General features: G+C 51.2%; 3 protein-coding genes across 4 annotated transcripts in view; 2 read left to right on the forward strand and 1 right to left on the reverse strand.

Moving 5' to 3' along the window:
• The window catches only part of LOC104160691 (E3 ubiquitin-protein ligase TRIM39-like), a 4,988-nt gene extending 639 nt beyond the window's left edge, over positions 1-4,349 (forward strand). The window contains exons 2-6 of the mRNA XM_009698885.1: positions 473-568; positions 2,220-2,450; positions 2,588-2,610; positions 3,108-3,220; positions 3,778-4,349. Of these exons, the coding sequence (XP_009697187.1) occupies positions 473-568; positions 2,220-2,450; positions 2,588-2,610; positions 3,108-3,220; positions 3,778-4,349 (1,035 nt within the window). The remainder of the gene's footprint in view (positions 1-472; positions 569-2,219; positions 2,451-2,587; positions 2,611-3,107; positions 3,221-3,777) is intronic.
• A 6,546-nt stretch (positions 4,350-10,895) lies between these two features.
• On the reverse strand, positions 10,896-11,865 carry LOC104160692 (C-C motif chemokine 4 homolog). Of its 2 annotated transcripts, none has more exons than XM_009698887.1 (3): positions 11,796-11,865; positions 11,317-11,431; positions 10,896-10,971 (listed from the first exon to the last, which is right to left on the reverse strand). In XM_009698887.1, the coding sequence occupies exons 1-3, from the start codon at positions 11,863-11,865 to the stop codon at positions 10,896-10,898; spliced, it is 261 nt and encodes an 86-aa protein (XP_009697189.1). The 2 variants fall into 2 exon arrangements, with proteins under 2 accessions (XP_009697189.1, XP_009697188.1); XM_009698886.1 differs by having other exon boundaries at positions 10,896-10,983.
• Positions 11,866-21,080: 9,215 nt separating this feature from the next.
• Positions 21,081-22,275, forward strand: LOC104160693 (C-C motif chemokine 4-like). Its single transcript, XM_009698888.1, has 3 exons — positions 21,081-21,201; positions 21,690-21,801; positions 22,188-22,275. The coding sequence occupies exons 1-3, from the start codon at positions 21,129-21,131 to the stop codon at positions 22,273-22,275; spliced, it is 273 nt and encodes a 90-aa protein (XP_009697190.1). The 5' UTR covers positions 21,081-21,128.
• Positions 22,276-22,856: the final 581 nt, after the last annotated feature.

Here is a 22,856-nt window from a genome sequence, read left to right on the forward strand (position 1 = left end):
AATTGTGGAGGCACCCAGGCTCACCCCGCGGCCGTCCAGGTGCAGGGAGGCAGCCTGGCTCCCTACCCCTCCATGACCTCTCTGCAGAAGTTGGGGCAGTGGGTGCAGCCCTGGGGATATTTTGCCTTGGTGGAGTGCTGGCACCCAAACCCTGTGTCCCAGCGATGCTCCTGGGAGCATGCCACCAGCCACCCTGCACCCCAGTGTTGCAGGGGGGCAGTCACTTTGCTCTCCAAAACCTAAATAGTGAGAGAAATACAGGGAAAACCCAAGGAGCGCGGAGAGGGTTAACTCTGTGAGCAGAGTGAAGAGCGCAGCTGCTGCGTTTCGGGTGCCAGGGCTGGCACTGCCTGGCGCAGGGTCATGGTCCCCCCTGTCTGGCACCCACAGTCCTGGGGCAGAGGGCTCAGCCAAACTGTGGTGCTTGGTGGGTGCTGCTGGGGCAGGCTGAGACTGTTTATTCTCTTCTCAGGTCAAACTCCAAAAATCCCTGGAGCATCTTTCAAAGGAAGTGGAGGATGTGAAGAAGTGTGAGTCAGCGGAAAGGATGAAAACCCAGGAGTGCAAGGCAGGTGCCTGGCTTAATTCTTAAAGAATGAGCTTCAGAGATATCAGCAATTAAAAAAGAAACCCTGAATGATCTTGTCTGGGGCCGTGAATTTGGCATAGTCTTCAGGATGGGACATGTCCCCATGTCCAGCTGTCATGTGTAGGACCAATGCTGAAAACCAGGCTTAGTAACCATGTGCAACTCTGTAAAAAATTTAAAAGGTTTGCAAAGAAATTCTTTGCAAAGAGCAGCATGCCCACTTCCCTGAAATTGTGGGGGCTTGTGTTCTTGTTAAACAAAGAAACACTGGCTATTTTTTATTTGCCTTTTGTTTTACAACGTGTGCTTGAGATACAAGCCAAGTGTGAGCTCTGCTCCACATCGATAGGGACTAGAAGTGTTTTCATTACAAAAAAGACTGAATTACTGCACCTCTGCCTGACTCGGACAGTCCCAGGGAGAGCAGACGCCAGCAAATCACCTGTGTTTCATGACCCTCTGGGGTGGAAGCTGGAAAGTAAAAGTAACTGCAGAAAAGGAAATGAAACTGTTGGACCGAGTTATCCAGCCCTGAGATAGAGCTGATGATTAATCAGCCTTGGCAGGGAAAACAGGCTTCTCTAGACTCCCCTAGTTATTTCTCAGCTCCTCTGCTTGCCCCCCGCAGCCCATCCAAGTGGGTGGCAGGTTTTTGGGGTGCCCCTGCATGCCCGCCATGCCCCTTGGGGCTGGGATTGGGCCAAGAATGGAGGTTGTGAAAGAGGCATGTCACTCTGCCCCTGCCTGCCTGAGTCAGGGTTTCAGGGCTGCAGCTTAACTGCCTCTGGCTTCCTCCCGGCCTGACGGCTGGTTGCATATTTTTTAGTAAAAAGGAAAAAATGTCCCTTGTGAGCAGTGAGGGGCAGGAAGTGTCTGTGACCACCCTGGCTTATCAAGCCTTTGTGATTCAGGTCCAAGAAATCATGTGCTTGGACAGAAAAATAAATGCAGTTCAGTTTCCTTTTGTTTATCCTCTGCATTTTGAGGTTTCATGGTCCTAGTAATCGCAGCGTGTTTTCCCGGTGCTTCAGGTTTTAAGCAAAGTGCCAATTTTTAGGGCTGAGGTGAAAAACCCTAAAGCACTGGCAGACCCTGCCTTTTGCTGGCTCCTCACCCTGGGCTGTAGTGAGACACCCGGAGAATCCTCCCTGGCTCCCCCTTTCCACCCCTCCCCAGCCCCGGGGCTTCTTCCACCTCTTTCCAAAAAGGTTTTTCCAGCATTTCCTCTGGGCTGCCTGAGCAAGCAGGGTAGCCTGGATGTAGCTGGAGGTACGAGTTGTACCACGTCTAATAAAAACCTACCCTGACACCTGATGGCATCTCCTTGCAGCCCCCACCAGTTCCCCTTTGCTGCACTGAGACATCGTTAGACATCTGAGGTCCAGCTGAGCAGATTGCCCCAGGCAGAGTCCTACTGCTGGTAAACTGAGGATGTTGAGTGGGAACTCAGGCGAGGTGAAAGCCCAGCAGTTAGCCTCTGGTTGTTTTTTTTTAAATAAATGCGCTTACCAAAAAACTGCGGTGGTTTCCCAGAGCCTGCTGCCAGGTGTAGATGCTAGAGCATCCAGCTCCATCTTGGCTGCCTGGCTAACATTGCCTCTCTTCACTCCATGTATCTTCTTATCACAAGGAGACGGTGAAGAAAAAGCGAGAGAGGATTGTGAGCGAGTTCGGGAAGCTGCATCGGCTGCTGGCTGATGAGGAGAAGCTGTTGCTCCAGAAGCTGGAGGAGGAAGAGAAGCGGATTCTGCTGATGATCAATGAAAACCTGACCAGGCTGGTGGAGCAGAAGTGCTTGCTGGAAGAGCTGATCCTGGAAATAAAGGAGAAGACCCAGCAGCCAGCCGACGGGCTGCTCAAGGTCAGGCTACACCACCAGCCCCACTAACTCAGCCTCAGTGCCTTTGCTGTCTGGGCGAGTGGCCAGGGCCAGGCTGGCTGGTGGGTGCAAGGCTCTGGAGCCACACACCCAGAATAGTTTTTCTCTTCTCATTCTAGGACACGAAAAGCATCCTGAGAAGGTGGGTACCCGTGCTCGTTCCTCCTACCGTCCTGGCTGCCTCTGGGCCCTAAGTGAGATGTCTGTGTCTGCTTCATGCCAGCCATCCCCTGTCCTCCCTGCCCAGCATCTGGTTTGGTCCTTCGTGGGGCTGACAAAGGAGGGACTGAGACCAGCGGGAGCTGGAGAAGAGACTCCATCGTCTTCTTCCAGGGCTCCAGAACCAAGGTCTTGCCTGGCCTTGTGGTGTGTGAGATGCATTCCCTTAAGAGGGACATACTGCCTGGCCAGCCTTGCTCTTTCCTTCCCAGGGACTGGCACTGCCTCTCCCTGCATTGTTTAGCTCTGATCCCATTGGCTTACTGATAAGCAATCCGTTATCCCTAGTGCTCTTCACAGCCAAAGAGCTCAAGGGAGATGCATCTGTGCAGCCAACAGAAAGGCATTAGCCCCACCCAGTATGAGACTGGCCGTGCTGTGGGCTCTGGATACAGCCCATGGGCATCGCTCTCCTTTCAGGTGCGAGGGGGTAAAGTTCCAATCCCCCAAGAATGTGTCTGTGACCCTGAAGGAAAACTACAGCATTCCTGAGCACTGCCTGGGCATGAGGGACATGCTGAAGAAGTTCAAAGGTAAGGTGGCTGCTTTTGTGCCAGCTCCTGGCATGTTTGGGCTCCAGTCCACCCCTCCTCCCCATACCCTGGGGCATGGGGAGGTTTTTTCAACAAACTTTGTCCAGCTGATCCCAGTTTGTGTACTGAAGAGTTTAGGATAGTTTCATGGTGGGGAGACCTTCCTCATCTGGTCTTGGATGGGTTGTGAGGTGACCCTGAAGCCCAGGAGGTCACTCAGGAGTTTCAGGCTCTGTGTTGCCCACAAACTCTTGCTTTCAGTGTTGGCTGTTTCTGAAGCTGTGCCAGGGGTTGCGGAGACACCCTTATTCTGTTCCTGCTCTGCAGCCAGATACCAAATATTTTGATGTGGTTTATGGTTAGGATGATTTTCTGTATTGCACTTCCCCTCTGCTGGGCAGTGCTGGCAGCTGTGCAAAACCATGGGTGCAAGCAAATAAATGTTGGAGGTAGGAAGATCTATAAGAGCTCAGCATCCAGGTCACAGGCACCTGCTTGGGTCCATGCCCGCAGACTGCTGAAGCCCTTTCTGTCCTTCCACCCTTCTCTTGCTCCAGTGGATGTGACTCTGGATGCCGAGACGGCACACCCTGAGCTCACCCTGTCCGAGGACCGCAAGAGCGTGCGGCGTGGGAGCAAGAAGCTGCTTCTGTCCCTCTTCGACAACCCCAAGAGGTTCAGCACCACTCCGGTGGTGCTGGGGAGTCAGGTCTTCTTCTCGGGCCGCTGCTACTGGGAGGTGCAGGTGGGAGACAAGCCCGAGTGGGGCTTGGGGCTATGCAGGGAGTCTGCCAGCCGAAAAGGTAATGTCCTCTTTTCCCCAAACAATGGCTACTGGGTGCTGCGGCTGCAAAATGGGGGCAACTATGAGGCCCTCACCTCGCCTGTCTCCTCTCTGACCCTGAGCGTGAGACCTCGGCGCATTGGGATCTTCCTGGACTATGAGGCAGGAGAAATCTCGTTTTACAATGTGAGCGACCGCTCTCACATTTACACCTTCACCGAAAAGTTTTTGGGGAACCTCCGACCTCTCTTTTTCCTGGGTGCCTTTTTGGGGGGCAGAAATGCAGAGCCTTTGGTGATCTCCTGGGTCAGGGACACACAGGGGACTGGGTGCATTGTCCTGTGACAGTGGCTGTCCTGGCTTCTCACTGGTGTGCAGAGACCTGGGAGCCCAACCGGCTTCTCTTGTGAGTGCGGCAGCACCAGAGAAATATTGATGTGCCTTGGTGAGCGTCCTGACAGGGTCCTTGCATGCTGCTGGCTGCTGGGGTGACCCCTCAAATGTGACCTCACTGCATGCCATGCACATGCTCGGAAAGTTGCTTTGTAGCGAGGAAGTGCCATAACGCTCTGTGCCACCGACAGGGACAGGGGAGCCCACTGATCACCACTGTCCTGACGCTCATCTCATGGGCTGCTGGAAAAGGGCTTGTGCCCAGCCTGCTGTGTAGTGCTGATTTTGGTGTGAATTGTACTTGAACAAGGCAATAAAGGGTTGATTTGGGGAGCCTTGTGCGGTTAGCAGTGTGGCTTTTTGGTGTGTCCGTTCCTGCTCATTAGCTCCAGCTAATCCGCAACATCTCAGAGGGCAAAGGGTGCTGCTGGACCTGGTCCTTTCTGGCCCAGAGAGGGTCCTCGAGAGAGCCTGCTGTGGCATCAGTGGGACACCGCAGCAAGCCGGGCACATGCCAGGCAGGGATTTGGTAGCGGCAACTGCCTGTGTAGTTGGCCACGCTTCAGCCTCACAGTGCTGGGGCCTGTGGTAAAGGTGAGGGGACATTTGTATGGGTGTGGGTGGTCCCTGGGCTGCTCTCTCTTGCTGCCTGGCAGGGAGATCATCTGGTAGCTCCAGCCCCTCTGCCTCCTCTCACAAGCCCCATGGGTGGGAAATCTCCAAGCATGGGAAGTGGTGCGTTGCCCACCCCAGGATGGGGGCACTTTGGGTGCTGCAAAACCCAGAGAAAGAAAAATAACCCAGCCTCTGCTGATGTCTCCAAAGGTCACCTTGCATCTCTCCATCCCATGGGACATCGCTTCTCCTCCAGGCTGTATTGCTGCTCGAGCCTCTTGCCCAGTCTGCCATTGTGTTGCTGGAGGAAAAACTCTCAGGTCCTTAAGCTCAGCTGTGGCATCAACCAGTCCTGCTCATCTGGGAATTTATGGAGCCTGAGAAGATAAGAAAGGACATGAACTTTGAGGTCTTGGCAGAGGGCTGGAAGCAGGGGCAGTTGGGGGGGGGGGGGGGGGGGGAAACCTGTTGTGAAGGGTGACAACTGGGAAGGGACCAGGCTAAATGAGACAGGGGCGGGAGGAGGTGGTGGGATGGAAAATGTCCGGAAAGCAAAAGCAATTGTGGCAAGGTGACAGATGAGTGACACTTGCTGTGGCACTGGAGGGATGAAGAGTGTTCCAAAAAAGGCAGGAGGAAGTGCAACAGTTCAGAGATCTTGCAAATAGGGGGAAGAAGTGAATGACCAGAGAGGATGTGAACTCACCCCGATGCAGCATCCAAAACATTCCTAGAAATCATGACTCTGCCTCTCCCAGGAAGGACAGTAGAGGTTGAAGACATGAACTAGTTCTGAATATTGTGGGATTCACAGGGAGTGTTGCAAGCGACCTTGAACAACATAGCCTTGAAGGAAATAGTCTGAGAAAGTAAGTAATGAAGCAAGCGCAGAAAGTGAGCTGAAGATAAAAATGTTTTGAAGCACAGCTGTGAGACCCAAACTAGAAGACGCGTGTCTTGATTAACAGCACCAATTAAAAACTTAGCTGCGGCGCGTGGACAGCAGGGGTTAACCAATCCATGAACAAACTAGGGCGCGTGGACAGCAGGGGTTAACCAATCCATGAACAAACTAGAGCGCATGGACAGCTAGTGAATCTATATAAGCACAAACTTGTAAACAATAAAGGTCTTTGGTTTTACCCGCGCCAGAGTCCGTGAATCAATCCCTACAGAATATGCTATAAAATTTTCAGTCTGGTAGACTCTTGGCATCACCTGGAACTAAGAAACTGCTCGGGGCAGGGCAGATACCAGTCTGCCCTGAGATGCCCAGACTGGTTGGCAATGGGCAGCTAGAGAAAAGCCAGAAGCACTAGGACCTGGCTTTTAGAGCTCCCTGCTGACTTAAAGCTAAAGACATTCTTAAAGCTGTTTGCAAGCAGGTTTTCTGTTCAAGTCATGACAAGTCGAGCTTATCTGTGTCCTCAGTGGAAATGCATTTATTGCCTGACTCTGGCCTCCAAGCAGATCCTGCCCAGCAAGGACCAGGTCCTGCTCGGACCACCCGCCTCAACCGTGAGGGATGGCTGCACGGCACAGCATGGTCCGACCCAAGCACGTGGGTCTTCTCGCAAGCGCTTCTGCTCCTCAGCTCCCCAGCTTCAAGCAAGCTGGTGACCCTCACATGGAATTATAAGGTTATTCGTTACCAAAAGGGCTGACCTGTATGTGCCAGGCTAATCATCATCACACCATTTCCATTTAATTTCCATATGTTGAAGGAAGATGGGCATATACATATGCATATACATATATTTTGCAGGGACATTTTGGGTTGAGACAGTCTCTTGCTGTGGTGGGTCCCAGGACTGATCTGCTCAAGGTGTCTGATTTTACTGAAGGGAGTAATCCTTCGAGATACGACAGCTGGCAGAACGGCTATGGGTTGGGGTTGGGTGATCAGGGAGCTGTTTTTCTCAGCAATCAGTAGATTAATGTCACATTTTTAGGCTTTGGCTCCTGAGGCAGTTTGGTCACCCAGGGGCACTGAGAGTATTCCCTGTTAAGATTCTCTGCAGCAAAATTTACAAACCTGAAGTTTTAGAAATGTACTTTCTCAGCGAATGTCAACATTTTTCTTTCTGTTCTAGTACAGTGGAAAATGTTTCATCATCTTAGGAGGATGTGAGTAGTCGTCTGCATCTTTCTAAGAACTGAGCAGAAATGTTTTTTTGGATCTTCATTGCCACTTCTAATTTCTGTTGGTTGTTTTTTGGAAGGTAATAGCCAGGCACCATTTCTAGCATAATACTTATGTGTCTTCCTCAGCCCTGGAAGTCTGGGATATATCGCTATTTTAGGAAAACATTACTTTTGTATGCAGCATGCAAAACCATCCACTTCTACACACCTCTTTAGGATGTTGACCCCTGCCCCAGAAAAGACACACTCCCCCGTCTTGATGACTCTGGAAAGAGCTGTGTTGGGTGGAGGACTGAGCCTCCCCTCCCTGCGACAAGCCAAGGCTCCGGTCCCTGGGATGGGGAGGAAGGCACAGAGCTGACACTTCTGAGTGCATCGGCATTTTGCCTTCAGGATGTCTAATTCCCCTCTGAAAAAGTGGAGATGTAAAAGCTGTCAGACCATAAACCTTGATTGTCATCAATCCGTATCTCTATCAGTACAGGCCAGCTCCTCCTTCTATGCAGTGCCACACTCTGCCCTCCAACTCCCCTGGCTGCCACTATACCTCAAAATGCTTATGGACAGAGCAGGGTGATATAAACAACAAATATATATAGATGTGCATGTATATTATAATAATGATATTATGTTTATTATAGTAATGATTTTATTTTTGTTCACAACTAGGCTTTCCCAGATTTTTCATTAAGAATATTTACTGTTATATACATTGCACAAAATATTCAGTAAATAGCATGCTGTGGTTTCAGGATGAGTCTCTCTTTTAGTAGTTTACAAATTCTGAAACCATTGACACCATTGCTCTTGTCTTTGTCTGCATCTTGAGGAAACCCCCTGCAAGCCACTCTCCTCTTGGGTCCCAGCCTCTCCCTGCTCTTCATCTGCTGCCTCGGGCTTAGTGCCCTCTGCTTCTTGCGTTTGCCTGCCCCGTCTCCAGTGGGTGCTTCCTGAGCACCCCATGAGGCTGTTTCTGGGAGGGTTGAGCATCATGATTAGTCCCTGAGACCTGTGCATGATCACTGGGGCATCCCGGGGCTTCCCCAAGGGCTGCATGGTGTGGGGTTTTTCTTGCATCACTCAGCTCTAGCAGCAAGTTCAGTCTCAAATAACTGCATCAACGTATATGGCAAATATATCCCCTGCTCTGGGCATGGGAATCCCTGGGTGCAGAGTTGAGCTGATGGTGATATGGGTACTGCAGCCCCTGCCTGCCTATCCCTGCTCCAGGCCACTTTCTTGCACTCGTCCTCCTCCTCCTTTGCAAAATGTGGCAGCTCTGATGTCCAGGGGATGCTTCCTCCATGCACACACTGCTGCTTGTGGGCCTTGGAGGCAGGTGCCAGCTTGCTGAAAGCTGCTGGCTGCCTTTGTCTTGCTCGTGCAGGCTTCTTTGACACCTCTGTGCTCGGGGGTGTGGATTAATGAGCGCTCTGTATTCCTTGTATGCACTTTGAGGGCTCCTCTGAGTTGTCACACGTAGGTGGGTTTAAGATCAAGAAAGATGTGAGCAATTCAGGACTCCCTGCAAGCTCCCAAAATAGTGGTGAGGAGTTAGCTGAGGTACCCAGGGTAGGTGTCTGCCGTGGGTGGCTTGAATGTGACCACGGTTAAGGCCGTTGGCGCATGGGGTTGTTTGCAATAAGCTCAAACACTGCACAGATTGGATGGTGCTCCCCGGAGGACCCTGCATCTTGTGTCCTTCCACAAGAAACCCCGAGGCTGCAGGATTGCTCCCAGTGCCACAGGAACAGATAGGGCTTGTATCCAAGAGGGACTGTGGAGGCCCAAGTCATTTTGGAATGACTGCATTGCAGGTCTCCCCTCTGCTGTCCCATTCTCCTGCTGTTCCCTGGAGCTCTGAGCACTCAGCTTTGTGACCATTGCAGTCCTCAGGGTGAAGCTACCGGGCTCCGGCTCTCAGATATGAGGCTGGCTGGTATCCAACGACTGAGGTGTCCTCACCTCTGGCGTGGCCATGATGAGCCCTGCTCCCAGAGCTGGCCCTGGGACACACAGTGCCTGAGGAGTCAGGGCTGTGACCAAAGCCACCACCCTCACGTGCAGGAGCAGCTCCTTGTCATCAAGGCACGGCAGCCTTCGTGGTGATGTGTACCAGAAACATGGGCTCCCTCCCAGCAGCATCTCAGTGAAGAGGGCTCTGGTCTTACTTGCTGGCACAGCTCTCCATTTCACCCCTCTCCTCTTGGATGCTATTTTAAGGTAGGTACAGTCAGCACTGTAGCAGGATGACTGATGGGGTGCACACTGCCCTGTGGGCTGAGGAGCTGGGGGCTGCGGTTCCTGAAGTGACGAGGCTGCTGACATAACTAATATGCTCCTTCCTCCCCCAAACACACCCACGTCCCCCTGGTCCCTTCTAGCCCCACCTCAGACTTCTCTCACTGCACAGCTCCCATCCAGCCTCTGCCCTGTGTCTGCTCATCTTCACCGCTCCCCAGGGGTCTCCTTCCTGCTCTGCTCCCTCATGTCTCACTGACATTCATGTTTGACCTCCCAAATTCCATATGTAAATGCTGTGGGGTGAGCTGAGCACAGGCAATTCTCTGACCCAACCCTTTTTCATTGGACTGCCCTATAGGTACCAGAGGTCCAGGCAGGAGGAACCCAGGCCTTTGTTCAGCCAACACTGTGTGTCCAGAGCTGATCAGAGCAATCTAAATGCCATTTGGTGGTGTGGGCTCCACCTCCTTCAGCTCTGGTGGGAGACCAGCTCCAGGGCTGCACTGGAGATGTCTCCTTGCAGAGGCAGAACTTGCCCTGGGGCTGGGGTCTGGCAGGATGATTGCAGGGGGACACTGTGTCTCTGGACACTTCATCTCTGGATAGGCATCTCCAGAGATGGACAGGTTTTGGAGGCATGGAGAAAAAGCACCTTTTCTCATCAGAGGGACACATCTGCTAAGCCTCATGTCCCAGTTAAATGAGTTTAATGAAATAGCTCTAAAAATCTTGTAGTGAAACATATTTTTTTCCATCCTCAGCTCTGGGAATAACCAGAATAATAATTTTAGCTGCAGCTGTCAGAAAACTTTCCCTGAAACAGCCAGCATGTTAAATTTCAGCAGCTAAAGGTAACATTTTAATTGACTATAATGGGGCCAGCAATGTAATTTAACTAGCTATCAGTAGTTATAATGAGTAGTGATTAAATACCTTATAAAAAAAGTGAGCCAAGCTACCTGAATGTAATCTATGCCCTTCTCACATCTCCTCCTCCATGGTTTTTCTCTTCTTATTTTGCAAAACAGGATGTTCAGATAGGGAAAGCTTGTGGGGGTTTTGACAGTATGGAAAAGGGAATAAAGAACATGTTTTCACTATTATAATTTCAGCTATTGTCATCGCAAAGAATTGTAATAGAGGCAAAGACAGAAAGTTCTTATAAAAATATTTATTTCTCAAAATTTGAATTAAATATTACATCAAAAATACAATTAATTAAATACAGAAAATATAACCTGAGCATGAGTCTTCATTTTAAAAAATATATCTGTTGAATAATATTCTTATTTGTCTGGAGTGGAGTTATTGCACCTGATCCCTCTCCTGTAAAAAATTAAATAGCAAAATGCTAAAGTCAGATTCTGGAACATTTTCAATTTCTCAGCTAGCTTTAAATGACATTGAAGCATTTCCAATGGAGCCCACAGTTGGCCATGGCTTGCTTATCCCAGCAGCTGGGGGACACGGGGTGGCAGAGTCTGTGCTGGGACCTCAATCCAGCTCCAGCTCGTTCATGTACTGCTGGACCCAGTCCTGCCCAGGGTTGGCACAGACTTCGCGGCCCTTCCTCGTGACAAACCTGTGGGGTGCAGAGAGGTAAGTTTTTGGTGGGAGAGCACTGGATGGAGAGGAGCTCTTCCCCAAACCCAGCCTCTCCCGAGCATCAGCAGAATTTAGGCACACAGCATGCCCTGCCCATCACATCAAGCAGCCAGCAGTTTGCAAATTGGTGGAGCAGGACTGGAGTGAGCCCTCTGTGTGCTAGCCCATGGAGCATCACTTTACACCTCTTGTACCCCCCCCATCCCCTGGGGCCAGCCTCCATCCTCTGTCTTTTAAAAAGGGGTCTTTCCCTCTCTGGATCCTCAGTCTGAAGGGAGAGCCCACCACCACCCTGGAGGAGAGGACTTACACGACGGCCGGCTGGGAGCACTGGCTGTTGGTCTCGTAGTACTCCACCACAAAGCTGCGGGGCAGCTGCCGGGAGGTGTAGGTGAAGCAGCAGGAGGTTGGTGGGTCAGAGCCAACTGTGAAGGGCAAAGATGGTCATCAGCGGTGGCAAGGGATGGGGAGCAGGGGCAGGGACCTGGGACTGCAGAACCCCATGTCTGGGGAGCAGGGAGGACATTTAGGAGGAAGAGAAAAGATGAGATCTTTTTTCTTCTTCCTTGGATTCTTTGTCATTCAGGTTCACCTCGAGCTGGCACTGACACAGCCCACACTGTGCTTTGAGCTGTGCCTTTCCCATGGCAGGAGAGCCCCAATAGCCCTGGAAGGTGGTCTGACATGGGAAGGGACCCAGGGGTGGAAAAGCTGGCAGAAGGGACCCTATCGCAGCAGCTACATCTCTCCTGTCCCCATTTAGAGAGGCAGGGGAAAGCCTAGACTTACTTGGTGCAGCAGAGGTCTGGTAGCAGAAGGCAGCGATGAGAATGGCGAGAGCAGCCACAGAGACCTTCATGTCAGCTGAGAAGTGGTGGCCGGAGCAGAAGCAGGCAAGTGGAGCTTGAAAGTCTCTTTTCTGTCTGGTGCTGAGACAGTCAGCAACTTCTCAATTTATGGGGAGAGGAGGTCCATGCAGTGGCTTGCGTAGGCATGATGGAATTTCCCCCAGAGAAGAGACTGCTCATGGTGCAGTCTCGTGGTGGAACAGACTAGCAACCCCAGCCCTGGAAGGGTGAAACTCCCCTCTCGATTCAATGCCACCCCAGTGACATAGGATATGAAACAGTCACCATTGCTATTTCTGCTTTTTTCATTCATGTCCCTTAGTAAGAAGTTCCCCTGTGGAGGTTCCTGCATTTGTCAACAGGCCCCTATTACCCAACCTGCCCAAGCAGCTTGGAGGCGAGAGTGCCTCCTTCCAAGAGCTGTGCAAATGGGCTGAAGAACATGAATGGGATGAAGCTGGTTAGGGAGAAAGGGGCTGAGGTCTCCTCTACCGTGGACTGTTTCCCTCCAACATCTGCACAGCCCATGCTGCCCCAGTAGCAGGAGACTGGAATCGTCACCAGTGGGCTCCATGTCCTGTACATGCTTCACATAGTTTGAGGGGACTTGAGGCATGTCCTGCAGCCATGACAGCACTGCATGCACCAGCACAGGTAGCACTGGGCATGAAATAAGAGTCCCAGAAGCTGAAACACTTGAGTTTCCTCCTCAGTTTAAGAGAAGGGAGAGCTGAGATGGGATGTTATCTCCTGGAGTTGCCTGCTGCACTCCAGGTCCTATAAGGAGACCCTAAATGACCAATTTAGATTAGACAGTTAAATTTCAAGGGCTATTGATAGGTGAGGCCTATCATTGCTAAGCATGGAGATGCAAAGAGCCAAAAGATGTGTGGAGGCTTTGACTGAGACCCTGAAGATGAGGCAGAAGAAGCTCCAGGAGCAGGGTGAGGAAGAAGACACTGCTTCTGAAGACCAGGAGCAGATTAATTGGAGGACAAGAGCATGGGCAGAAACTGGGATGTCTGGGAAGAAGAGTAACCCGTCTCAGCAGAAGAGAGAAAATTCTCAGGACCACAGACAGGGAGGAATGACCACGTTGTATGGAAGACAGTAAGAGCTCACAGGTCTCTGAGGGCTGGGCAAGGGCTGCAACCAAGGACGGTTCACTGGTAAGAAGCCACCAGCCTACCCACAGGCTGCCATGGAGATCTGCCAAACTCCTCTCTGTCCCTGAGGAGGAGAGGGAAGGCCTGACAGGGAGGCGACCACTGAGTGGTGATGTCTTGGCCGATGCTACCTGAACATCAGCGGAAGGACTATAATGTAAAGCAGAGCAACCCAACCGCACCACCAACACCTCTGCACCCCTACCGCAGTGCTGGGCACTGACTCACTATGTTTCTATTAAAGGCTCCCAACTATTGACCCAGGTGCCTTCTGTAAATAACCTGGTGTTTTCCAAAAATCACTGCAATGCTGCATTGTGTGCGCAGCCCTGCAGCAGCCAGCAGTTAACCATGCAAGTTAACTCCTCTGCTCCATTCGGGCAGAGTGGGGTCTGGAGGACAGTGCAGTCCTGGACTTGCACAGAAGTCCCAGAGGTGACCCACCCTCAAAGAGGCTCCTGATGGGAGCCATGGTGGTGCGCCTGCCCCTTGCCCTGGCTTTGGGGGACAGACCTACCCTATGGAGCAAATGTGGCTCTTGCCAAGCTAAGCATCACCTGCTTCCTGGCCAAACCACAGCCGATCTGTTCCTCTCTCCATCCTTCCCTTTGCATTTGCAGAGAGGTACCTTGCAGACTCACCCATCAGTTCAGACCTCACTTGTCCCTCTGCTTGTCAGCATGCTTATCCCCAAATATCCTGGGAGGATAAGAAGAGAGCCTGCCTCTGCAGGCAGGGCGGCCAGCCAGGCAGGAGGTGGGAACCCAGCATTTAGTTGGATGCCAGCTGGACCAGAAATCGGCTCTGAGCTGGTGTTGGCTTATTTGGCTCCTCTGTCTGGTTGCTCAGGGAACATAACTTGTAGATGGACGCAAAAGCGTGGTTTGCCTCTGAGCTGTTCCCTGTGATTGTACCTTCAAGCATTCATGGGTCATGTCTTGACATCTGCCACCTACAGACATCTGGTCCTGTCCTGCTCCCAAGGCGCATGATGTGGCTAGGACAGGCAGGCAAAATACCATTTATGGTGCAGAAATTTTCTGATAAAAAATTAGTTTCATTAAAACAAAAGAATTAGTTGGAAATCTGCATTGATTATTCAAACATTTTCCATGAGATATTTTTCTGTTTCAGGCAGCTGAAAATGTCCATGTCTTTATACCTTTGTCAGCAAGCAGATGCTGACTTATTTTGGACTGTCAGGGACCATTTTTTAATTAATCCAAAAAAAATTCCTTAGTTTAGCTCAGTCAGTTTAGGATCAGTTTACGCTAGATAATGTGTATTACAGGAGCCTGCTAAGGGCTGAAACTTTTCTACTGATGAAAGCCAAAAGTAACCCCAAAGTCATGTTTTTTGCTTCCTAGGGATCTGTTTTTACCTTAGAAATCTGACAAAAGTCCCCTCTCTGCCAGCTCTTTGCAGGCTGGATAGAGGTGGGAGGCTATAGTCATATCAGTGATGTCCTGGGATGTTGCAATATGCTCCTAAAAAATGTTTCCTTACCCACTCCCCCGCATTCCAGTCATGACAAAATGAGAAAGTGATTTCTTCTAGCTCTTCCCCCTTTTAGAAAAAAAGGATGCTGCTTGTCTCAGCTGAAGGACCATCTAACCCGGGAGGTGCTCTGAGATGGAGAGATGGTCACGGATAGGTGGCCAAAGTGGGCTGGAGCATCTCAGGGGGAATTAGGTTCATAGCACAGCAAAATGCTGGCCTAAGATGGAAGTTTTCCCACCATGGCTCCAGGTGGTTTCAGGACTCATGATCCAGCCTGTGGTCTACCCTTGCCCCCACCGCCAGCAGGCAGTGCTTGGAATCAGCAGAACAGGCCATCTGAAGCAGTCGGGCTGATGTTGCACCAATTTACATAGAGGGATGTGATAGAGCTTTTCCGTAAGCCCCCCAAAAATCCCAGGAGAAAGTGCTAAGTGAAGCAAATGCCCAAAATAAATTTGATTATAGCAGAAATAGGGAAATTCTCAATCTTGAATGAAAGGGGAACCCTGAAAAATGTAGTGAGACTGGCTGATGTAAGTTGCTGTTTATAGCAGGTTTCAATGCTGAGGAGTCAGGATTTGCTTGAAAAAGGAAGTACTTAAAAATGTCCTGAGTGCAGAAACTGCCTCTAGGACAAGCTCCACTTCCACCTGCAGCAGTCTCCATCCTGCCCTGCTCAGAGCTCGGGCACCGGTGACTTTCCATCACTGTCCAGAAATTTTGCCCCCACCATTGTTGACATTTCTGGAGAAATGTTGGAATTTTTGAGATGAATCATATCTCGGAACTGGCTCCACTGGGAACTTGTGCCTGGGAACCATCTGTCTCCACCACACCAGGTGAAGGGGAAAGCATGGCCATACCAGTTGGGCGGAGTAAGCGAGTGCTGGCCACCGCTGGCTGAGTTACACAAGAGACCTCTGCCTGTTTCCCTAAAATCGTGTCACACTAGGAAGATGTTTGTAGCTGATAAGAAAAATGTACCTCGTTAAAGGTTCAATCTTCCTCCAGCAAGTGCGTTTTCTGAAAAAAAATCCCCCAGAGAATACTAATGCTTTCTAATGGCTGATGTCTCAAATTTTTCCTGACCTCTCTTTTGGATCAAAACAAACCAGAGAGGTTCAAGTGTACAGTATTTCAAAAAAAATGAAAATGAAATAAAAAAAACCTCCTTGCTTCACACCACTCTCCATCCTTGTAAGAAAGGAAAAGAAAGAAACAGGAAAAACTTCAGTTTTAGCAATTTTTGAGCCTTAGGGAAGCGGTTGTGGGGATGTGCTCCTGGCTCGCCACAACTGCTGACTCCAGGGGCTGAGGCACACCCGACCCACACCCCTCAGCATCCCTCAAACCCTCAAATGCCTGGGAGGACCCAGTGAAGTGTTTCTGCTGGGGCTGCATCCTCTGCCCTGGAGCACAGTCCACCTCACTCAGAACTCAAGTGAGTCCTCCAGAAAGAGCAAGGAAGACCAGGCTGAAAATTCAGAGTTCTCTTAGGGTCAAAACCAAAACCAGTTTATAAATTAACTCCCTGGACCTTGTATGCTTATCATAATCAAGCAAAAAGGAAAAGAAGCAAGCCACAAATCAACTGTTTTCATTTTCATTAGTGCTCCTGGAGCCCAGCAAATTTGGGTGGGCTGACTGCAGGTGGTCCGCAGAGCAGAGGGTGACCAGCTGCACCCCATGGGTGTTTCGGGGATGGCTGAGCACCACGACCTTCCCCTATTCACAGAGGGGGCTGAGACCAGGGTCAACCTTTAAACTTGTGTCAGGGCCATTGCCACAGCTGGGGACTTCCCTAATGCATGGTCTTCGGATGTCCTGAAGACCCCGTGTGCACCAACACCAGCTTGGTCTCTGTCTTTGCAGCGTGCTGGCAGGCATGTGTCTGATGTCGGTCCCCACCTCCAGCAGTGACAGGAGGTAGGAAATCCCATGGGAGGTGTGAGACCCGCTCCCACAGCGAGGTGTGAGCTTTCCAGCTGCGGTGGTCATGCACGGAGACCGGCAGCAGACCTCAGATGTTTACTAGCCTCATGATTTATTTTGGGCTTGCTGCAAGGCTGCAAACCACTTCCCATGTGTGTGGGCTGTTTGTAGGTTAGGGTGCTCTGCAATGTCTCTCTGAAGCATGGGTTCTGCTCCCTGTGATGCTGAGGGTTTTGCCACCCCAGTTGGGCTTGTGCCCTTCAAAAGGGCCTTTGTCCAGTCACCCTGGCCAGCACAGGCTCTGCCTGACACTCGCATCCCCTGGGGGAGAGGGGAGGACTCGGGGAGCTCTGGCACTGCTCGCCAGCGTGCCATGGACATGCAGCCTCCCCATGCGGCCTCCTGCATCCCTCAGGGACCATACAGAGAGATGCAGCCACAGGAGGGACTTGCTGGGGACAGTTTGCAAGTGGGAGCGGAGGGGAACTGGATTCGGTCAGGGATCACCTTTGCCCCAGGCTGTGAGTAGATGGACAAGGCTGTGACGCCCAGGGCACCGCACCTCTGCCCCAGGCGAAACCACCAATGTCTCCCAAAGGGAACACCCCACACCCCAGAACTTGCATCTGCTTGTAGGCTTATGGGCAAGAGAGGCAAATGCTTAGCAGGAGAGATGGGGATGGAGTAACATCCCTTTATGTACTCCAAGGTCCTTCTGATGGTGCTATGGTGCCAGGGCTGGGATGGTGCAGCCCCCATAGGTGAGCTGTACCCCCAGAGGAAGGGAGATAAGGCTTCCCCATCAGCCTGGGGAGAGACCTCATATCACCCTTGAGCAAAGTACCCTGCATCCCTCTGCCCTGGGGGTATGTGCTTTGTGACCTGTGGCTCTTGGCGAGGGCGGGATTTCAGGCGGGCTTCAAGTCGTCCCAAAGCATCTGGGCTAATCCTTGTCACCATCTGTCCCAGGGAATGAAGACTCGGCACCCACTAGAACATCCTTCCCTACAGTCTTTCTCTTTGTTTAATTTTAGCTTTCTTTTTCTACCCTGCCTGCACCCAAACAAATCTCATGGCCTAGTCTGGGTGAAGCTAAAATGATAAAAAAAGTCTCATTTCCAGGAATAATTAAAGGAAGCTTGAGAGAGGTCAGCTTATAAATGCTTACACTGCAGACTCTGTGGCAGCAGAGGGCTCTGGGATTTGACAGAGAAATGAAAACAAGTGTACAGAAACAGAAAACTGAAAACAGAAGCTAGCCTCGGAGGCTGGCGAAGGTGCTCTGGGAGCAGCCTGGCAGGAATGTGCAGCCGGGGTTGCAGCCAGGGACTTGAAGCTGGAGTCCTGTGGCAGGGGCTCAGCAGTGAAGAGAAGTGGCTGGGGAGGGAAAGGTGCCCTCACTTCCGGGAGGCTTCTCGTCACTCTGGGGGAAACAACATCACAGCTGACAAAGGGCAGTTTTGTAAGCGCTCGCTGGTTTGTGCTGATGACACAACTGCAGCTGCAGCAGCTCTTTGCAGACCCCCCTCCTCCAGCTCTGTCAAATTCATTAGTGGTAAATGATGACTCCGTTCCTTCCACTGACCATCTCAGGGCTTCCAGGTGGAGGACAGAGCTGCAGATGACATCACAGCCCCATCACACCTCCTCACCACCTCTGGTGCTCTGCAAAACGAGCAGGACAGCACTGTGCATGCCACCGGCCCTGTGGCTTGCTCCTTGCAGGCGGCAGGCTGGAGAGCAGAAGCTGTGAAGTTTGCATGAGCAAAGCTGTCTCTGGCTAGTGTTAGCCACAAAGCTGTCTTTTCTGCAGCCACAACCCTCCTCACTCGGCAATATAGAGCCGGCAACTAGCTTTTGTCATTTCCCCGTGCACACGCTAGCATGTGAGTTGCAAGCACAGAGGAACATAAAACTCCCACTGTTGGTTTCTGCATGATTTATTTCCACGGCAAAAGCCATAATTTGGTTTTGTTCTGCAGCAATGTAGCCGAAAGCTGGAGCCAATTCTTGTTCTGCCATGCACCTCTGCCCAAAGCTGCTCAGACCTACCCAGGGAAAGCAGAGCTGCTCCTGCCAGGGCTTGCTATGAATCTGGCAAAATCCAGCACCTTCCCTGACACCCGTGTCAAGACTTATAGAGTCTTCAACCCCAACAAAAGCACACCCTTGGCCACTTTGGTAATGTCTCTGCCCAGTTGCAGGGTGAGCCTGCAGCCTGCCACAGCTGACAGCACCAGTGTTGTGGGTTGTAATGCAGGATAAGACCATGGAGAGAAGCAGGAGTGCAAAAGAGATCCTCCCTGGGGGGGGGGGGTAAGTGTGGGGAGGAGTAGATCATCACCTGTCTCAGGGATCTTGAACCTTTTTTCTGTGCCTGCCAGAGATGAGCCAATTTGTGTCTCCACTGCTCTCACTTGTAGCTCCAGGGTAGCTCAGCAGGAGATTTATACTTCTGGGGATGAAAATCCAAGCCCAGGAGCCCACCCACAGGCCTGAGCATCCTTTCTGCAGTGTAAGGTGGCTTTGACTCCAGCTGAACCCCTGGGCTGTGGCAGAACATCAGGAAGCCCCAGGTCACCCTTCTCCCTGCACAGCTGCTGCTCTGCCCTGCTCCCCAGGCAGGAGCTGCCCCAAGCTGGCGACCTGCCGAGGCTTGAAAGTCTCTCCTATGCCAGGCAGGTTCTCCACCACTCATTTCTCATCTCTTTGGCCAGAAAATCCATCTTGTACTCAAGAGAGCTTTTGGAGGAAGCAGTTTAGGCTGGTAAAATGTCTCAGGTAGGGCAAACCGCCTCTTCCAGCAAACTCCTTGCTACCCCAGGGGCTAAGGTTGAGGTGGCAAAAGACCCTCCTGCCTGTAAAGACCCTCCAAAGCAGAGTGAGATCCTGCCATTGCTTTGTGGAGGCCTGTGACTGTTAAGGTGGCTGTGAGTAGTCAGATGCCTCACCAACCTGGTAGCCTTCAAAGATGAGATGGCTGGCCAGGTGGATGAGGACAGAGGATTGAGTGGACGTTGCTTATTTTCACTTTAGTAAGGTTCCTGTAACATCCTTATAGTCAGCCTGATGAAGTGTGGATGAGATAAATGGCAGTGAGAGGGACTGAGAACTGGCTGAACAGCTAGGCTTGGAGGGTTGTGATCCATGGCACAAAGTCCAGCTGGAGGCCAGTTGCCAGTGGGGAACCCCGGGGATCAATACTGGGACCAGTACTCTAATATCTTAATGACCTGAATGATGGGACAAAGTGCACCCTCAGCAAGTTTGCAGGTGACATAAAGGTGGGAGGAGTGGCTGACACACCAGAGGGACCTGCTGCCATCCAAAGGGACCTTGTCAGGCTGGAGATAGGGGCTGACAAAAACGTCATGAAGTTCAACCAGGAGAAGTGCAAAGTCCTGCCCCGGGAAGGAACACCTCCAGGTACTAGTATACACTGGTGCCGACCAGCTGGAAAGCAGTTTGGCTTAAAAGGATCCAGGGCTTCTGGTGGACACCAAACTGGACATGAGTGGCAATGTGTCCTTGCCACAAAGAAGGCCAAGAGGGCTGCATTAGGAGAAGCATTGCCAGCAGGTCAAGGGAGGTGACCCTTCTCCTCTGCTCAGCACTGATGAGGCCACTCCTGGAGTGCTGGGTCTGGTTCTGGGCTCTTAGTATGAGAGACACATGGACATACTGGAGAGAGTCCAGCAAAGGGCCACGAAGATGATTAAGGGACAGGAGCATTTCTCCTGGGAGGAGAGGCTGAGAGCGCTGGGACTGTTCATCCTGGATAAGAGATGGCTCAGGGGAATCTTATGAACGTGTGTAGGGAGCAAAGTAGATGGAGCCTGACTCTTCTCAGTGGTGGCCTGTGACAGGACAAGAGGCAATGGGAAATTCTATTTAAACACCAGATAAAACTTTTTTACTAAACACTGAAACAGATTGCCCAGAGAGGCTGTGGAATCTCCATCCCTAGAGATACTCAAAGCCCATCTGGACATGGTCCTGGGCAGCCTTCCCAGCTGACCCTGCTTTGAGCAGGGGCTGGACTGGACAATTTCCAGAGGTACCTGCAGCCGCAGCTCCTCGTTGGTCCACACTAAGCCAAGCACTGTGCGACTGGTGGGGGCAGAGTGCTTTGGGTAGCACAGAGCCCGCAGTCCAGGCACACCTCAGCTCCACGTGCTGCAGTTTAGTAACGTTTGATGAAGACCCAACACGTAACAGCACGAGAGTGCTTTGGAATCTGCCCGTTTGTTGTTTTTTTTTTTTTTCCCAGAGTTGCATAAGCTTAGGCAAACATTGTGTCTTTTGCTAGAAAAGGAGTCAAAGGGAAAACCCCTCCTGTAGTTCAGATAAATAGTTCTCCTCTTTGTGACCATTCCACTTGGCATATTTTAGTTTCCTTTTCATTTGCTGAAATCGAAAATGAGCACTGAGTCAGAGCTCAACATACTTGGCTCCAATGTGAACCATATCCCGTTCTGACTTTTTTTTTCTCTAATTCCCTTTAGCTGTTTCACTTTTGTGACATCCTCTGTCATCATTCTGGAAGTTCCACTTAGGCTCCTCCCAGCTGCCTCCAGGACTCTCTATTAAAAGGGAACTGAATCCAGCTGCTGCACTCTGAGCTGCATCTGCCACAGCTTCTGATCCTGCTCCCACTGCCCTTACCCGACTGGAAGATGAAGGTCTCTGCAGCTGTTTTTGCTCTTCTCCTCATTGCAGCCTCTTGCTCCCAAACTTTCTCTGGCCCAGGTGAGTCTGGCTTTTTCGTTTGTGGAGGAAGAAAGATCTGAGCCTTCATTACAATTTCTCTGTTGAGCTCCCCCAGCAGTTAACTGGGATTTTTTTCAGCATTTGTACCACTCTCCGCAGAAATCAGCTACATGTAGGAACCCTAGAATTAGAAAATCATCCATCCATCCATCCATCCATCTATCTAGCCATCCTAGACTCAGAGTACTTATTCCTAGTTATATTTTAGGGACTTCGGTCTCTGCCCTGGGGCTGGGGGAGGTGAGGAAATGAAGCTCTGAGCAATGACTGGATGGGAATCTCCCCCAGTACCTGACAATACTGTTCCTAACATTGGACCAGATGATCCCCAATGTCCATTTCAACCTTAGTTATTCTCTAATTCCTCACTCCCTTCCCCACTAGCATGGCTCTCTGAGCTGGTGGGCTGGTTGCTCCCAACACACAGCCCAGCACATGCTCATGTTGTCTCTCCTTGCCTCTTCCAGTTGGATCTGACCTCCCAGTCTGCTGCTTCTCTTACACACACCACAAGCTCCCACAGAAGCTCATCCTGCGTTACTACAGCACCAGCACCAGTTGCACCCTGCCAGCCATCGTGTAAGTACCAGCGCTGACTCCCGGGTGTAAACAAGCTGGGACAGTGTGGGGACAGTCACTGTAGGGTGTGCACATGTAAGTGACCAGCTCTGCAGGGTGGCTGTGGGCATGAGGGTCTGTAGGAACAGAGCAGGGTGAGAGGAACCCCAGAGGGAAAGGGCTTGCAGAGGGATTGCCAGGGATGCTCTTGTGGGGACACCCAGGGATGTTTGTACAGGAGTCGAGGAGGCGGTGTGGGAGAGGGGGAAATCACAGCCAGCTGCTGGTTTCAGCATCAGCTTAGAGCACAGGGGAAAACCTCTTGCAATGCCCCAAAGCTGGGATCCAAGTTCTCCCGTGATGCAGGTCTGAGCAGAGATCTAATACGTCTCATCCCTGTTCCACAGGTTCATCACAAAGAAAGGCCGTCAGGTCTGCGCCAATCCCAGTGATACCTGGGTTCAAAGTTACCTGCAAAACTTGAAACAGAACTGAGCAAAGCAAGATGGCAAGCATAGCTGCTGTCATGCATGAGTTGCGTTATCCTGAGCTCCTGCGATGGAGCAGGACACTGGGGCAACGGAAGCCCACATCATCTGCAGGCAGCTGCAAGGGACTGCCGGAAGGGCACCACAAGACACCTCATGTTGGGCTGCTGCTACATGCCTTCGGCTTGCATGGACCAGTCTCCAACCTCATCCCTCTGCCCTGACACCTCTGCCTGTGGCCTGGAAAGGCCCATGGGACTGCACCTCTATTTTTCTTATATTATTTTAAATTATTTAAGAAATCATCATATGGGATAGGCAGTACTTTCTTTTGTGGATAATAATGCTATTTACGGGAGGGTAGCAGGAAGGGTATTTATGGGAGGGTGGCTCAGAGTCTCAGCGTGAGATGATGGGTTGCCCTGGCTTACACATGTGAAATCATGATTCTGGAGAATAAAGAATTTGAATAAAATCTCTGCTTTTTTCCCTTTATGTGCCTTTGGTGTTCACCAGCACAGAGACAGAACCTCACCCTAAGCCCGTCTGCATAGTCTATATTGCAAGTAATGATGGGAGATGGTTTGA

The sequence above is a fragment of the Cariama cristata genome, unplaced genomic scaffold (assembly GCF_000690535.1).
Source record: "Cariama cristata isolate BGI_N322 unplaced genomic scaffold, ASM69053v1 scaffold40194, whole genome shotgun sequence".
NCBI classification, from domain to species: domain Eukaryota; kingdom Metazoa; phylum Chordata; class Aves; order Cariamiformes; family Cariamidae; genus Cariama; species Cariama cristata.

Excerpts from the sequence above, each read along its gene's own strand:
- LOC104160693 (XM_009698888.1), top strand. The coding sequence starts at position 21,129 with ATGAAGGTCTCTGCAGCTGTTTTTGCTCTTCTCCTCATTGCAGCCTCT. Across the intron at positions 21,202-21,689 it reads CCAAACTTTCTCTGGCCCAG|TTGGATCTGACCTCCCAGTC; the intron begins GTGAGTCTGGCT and ends TGCCTCTTCCAG. Across the intron at positions 21,802-22,187 it reads TGCACCCTGCCAGCCATCGT|GTTCATCACAAAGAAAGGCC; the intron begins GTAAGTACCAGC and ends CCTGTTCCACAG.
- LOC104160692 (XM_009698886.1), bottom strand. The coding sequence starts at position 11,865 with ATGAAGGTCTCTGTGGCTGCTCTCGCCATTCTCATCGCTGCCTTCTGC. Across the intron at positions 11,432-11,795 it reads CCAGACCTCTGCTGCACCAA|TTGGCTCTGACCCACCAACC; the intron begins GTAAGTCTAGGC and ends TGCCCTTCACAG. Across the intron at positions 10,984-11,316 it reads TGCTCCCAGCCGGCCGTCGT|GTTTGTCACGAGGAAGGGCC; the intron begins GTAAGTCCTCTC and ends TGCACCCCACAG.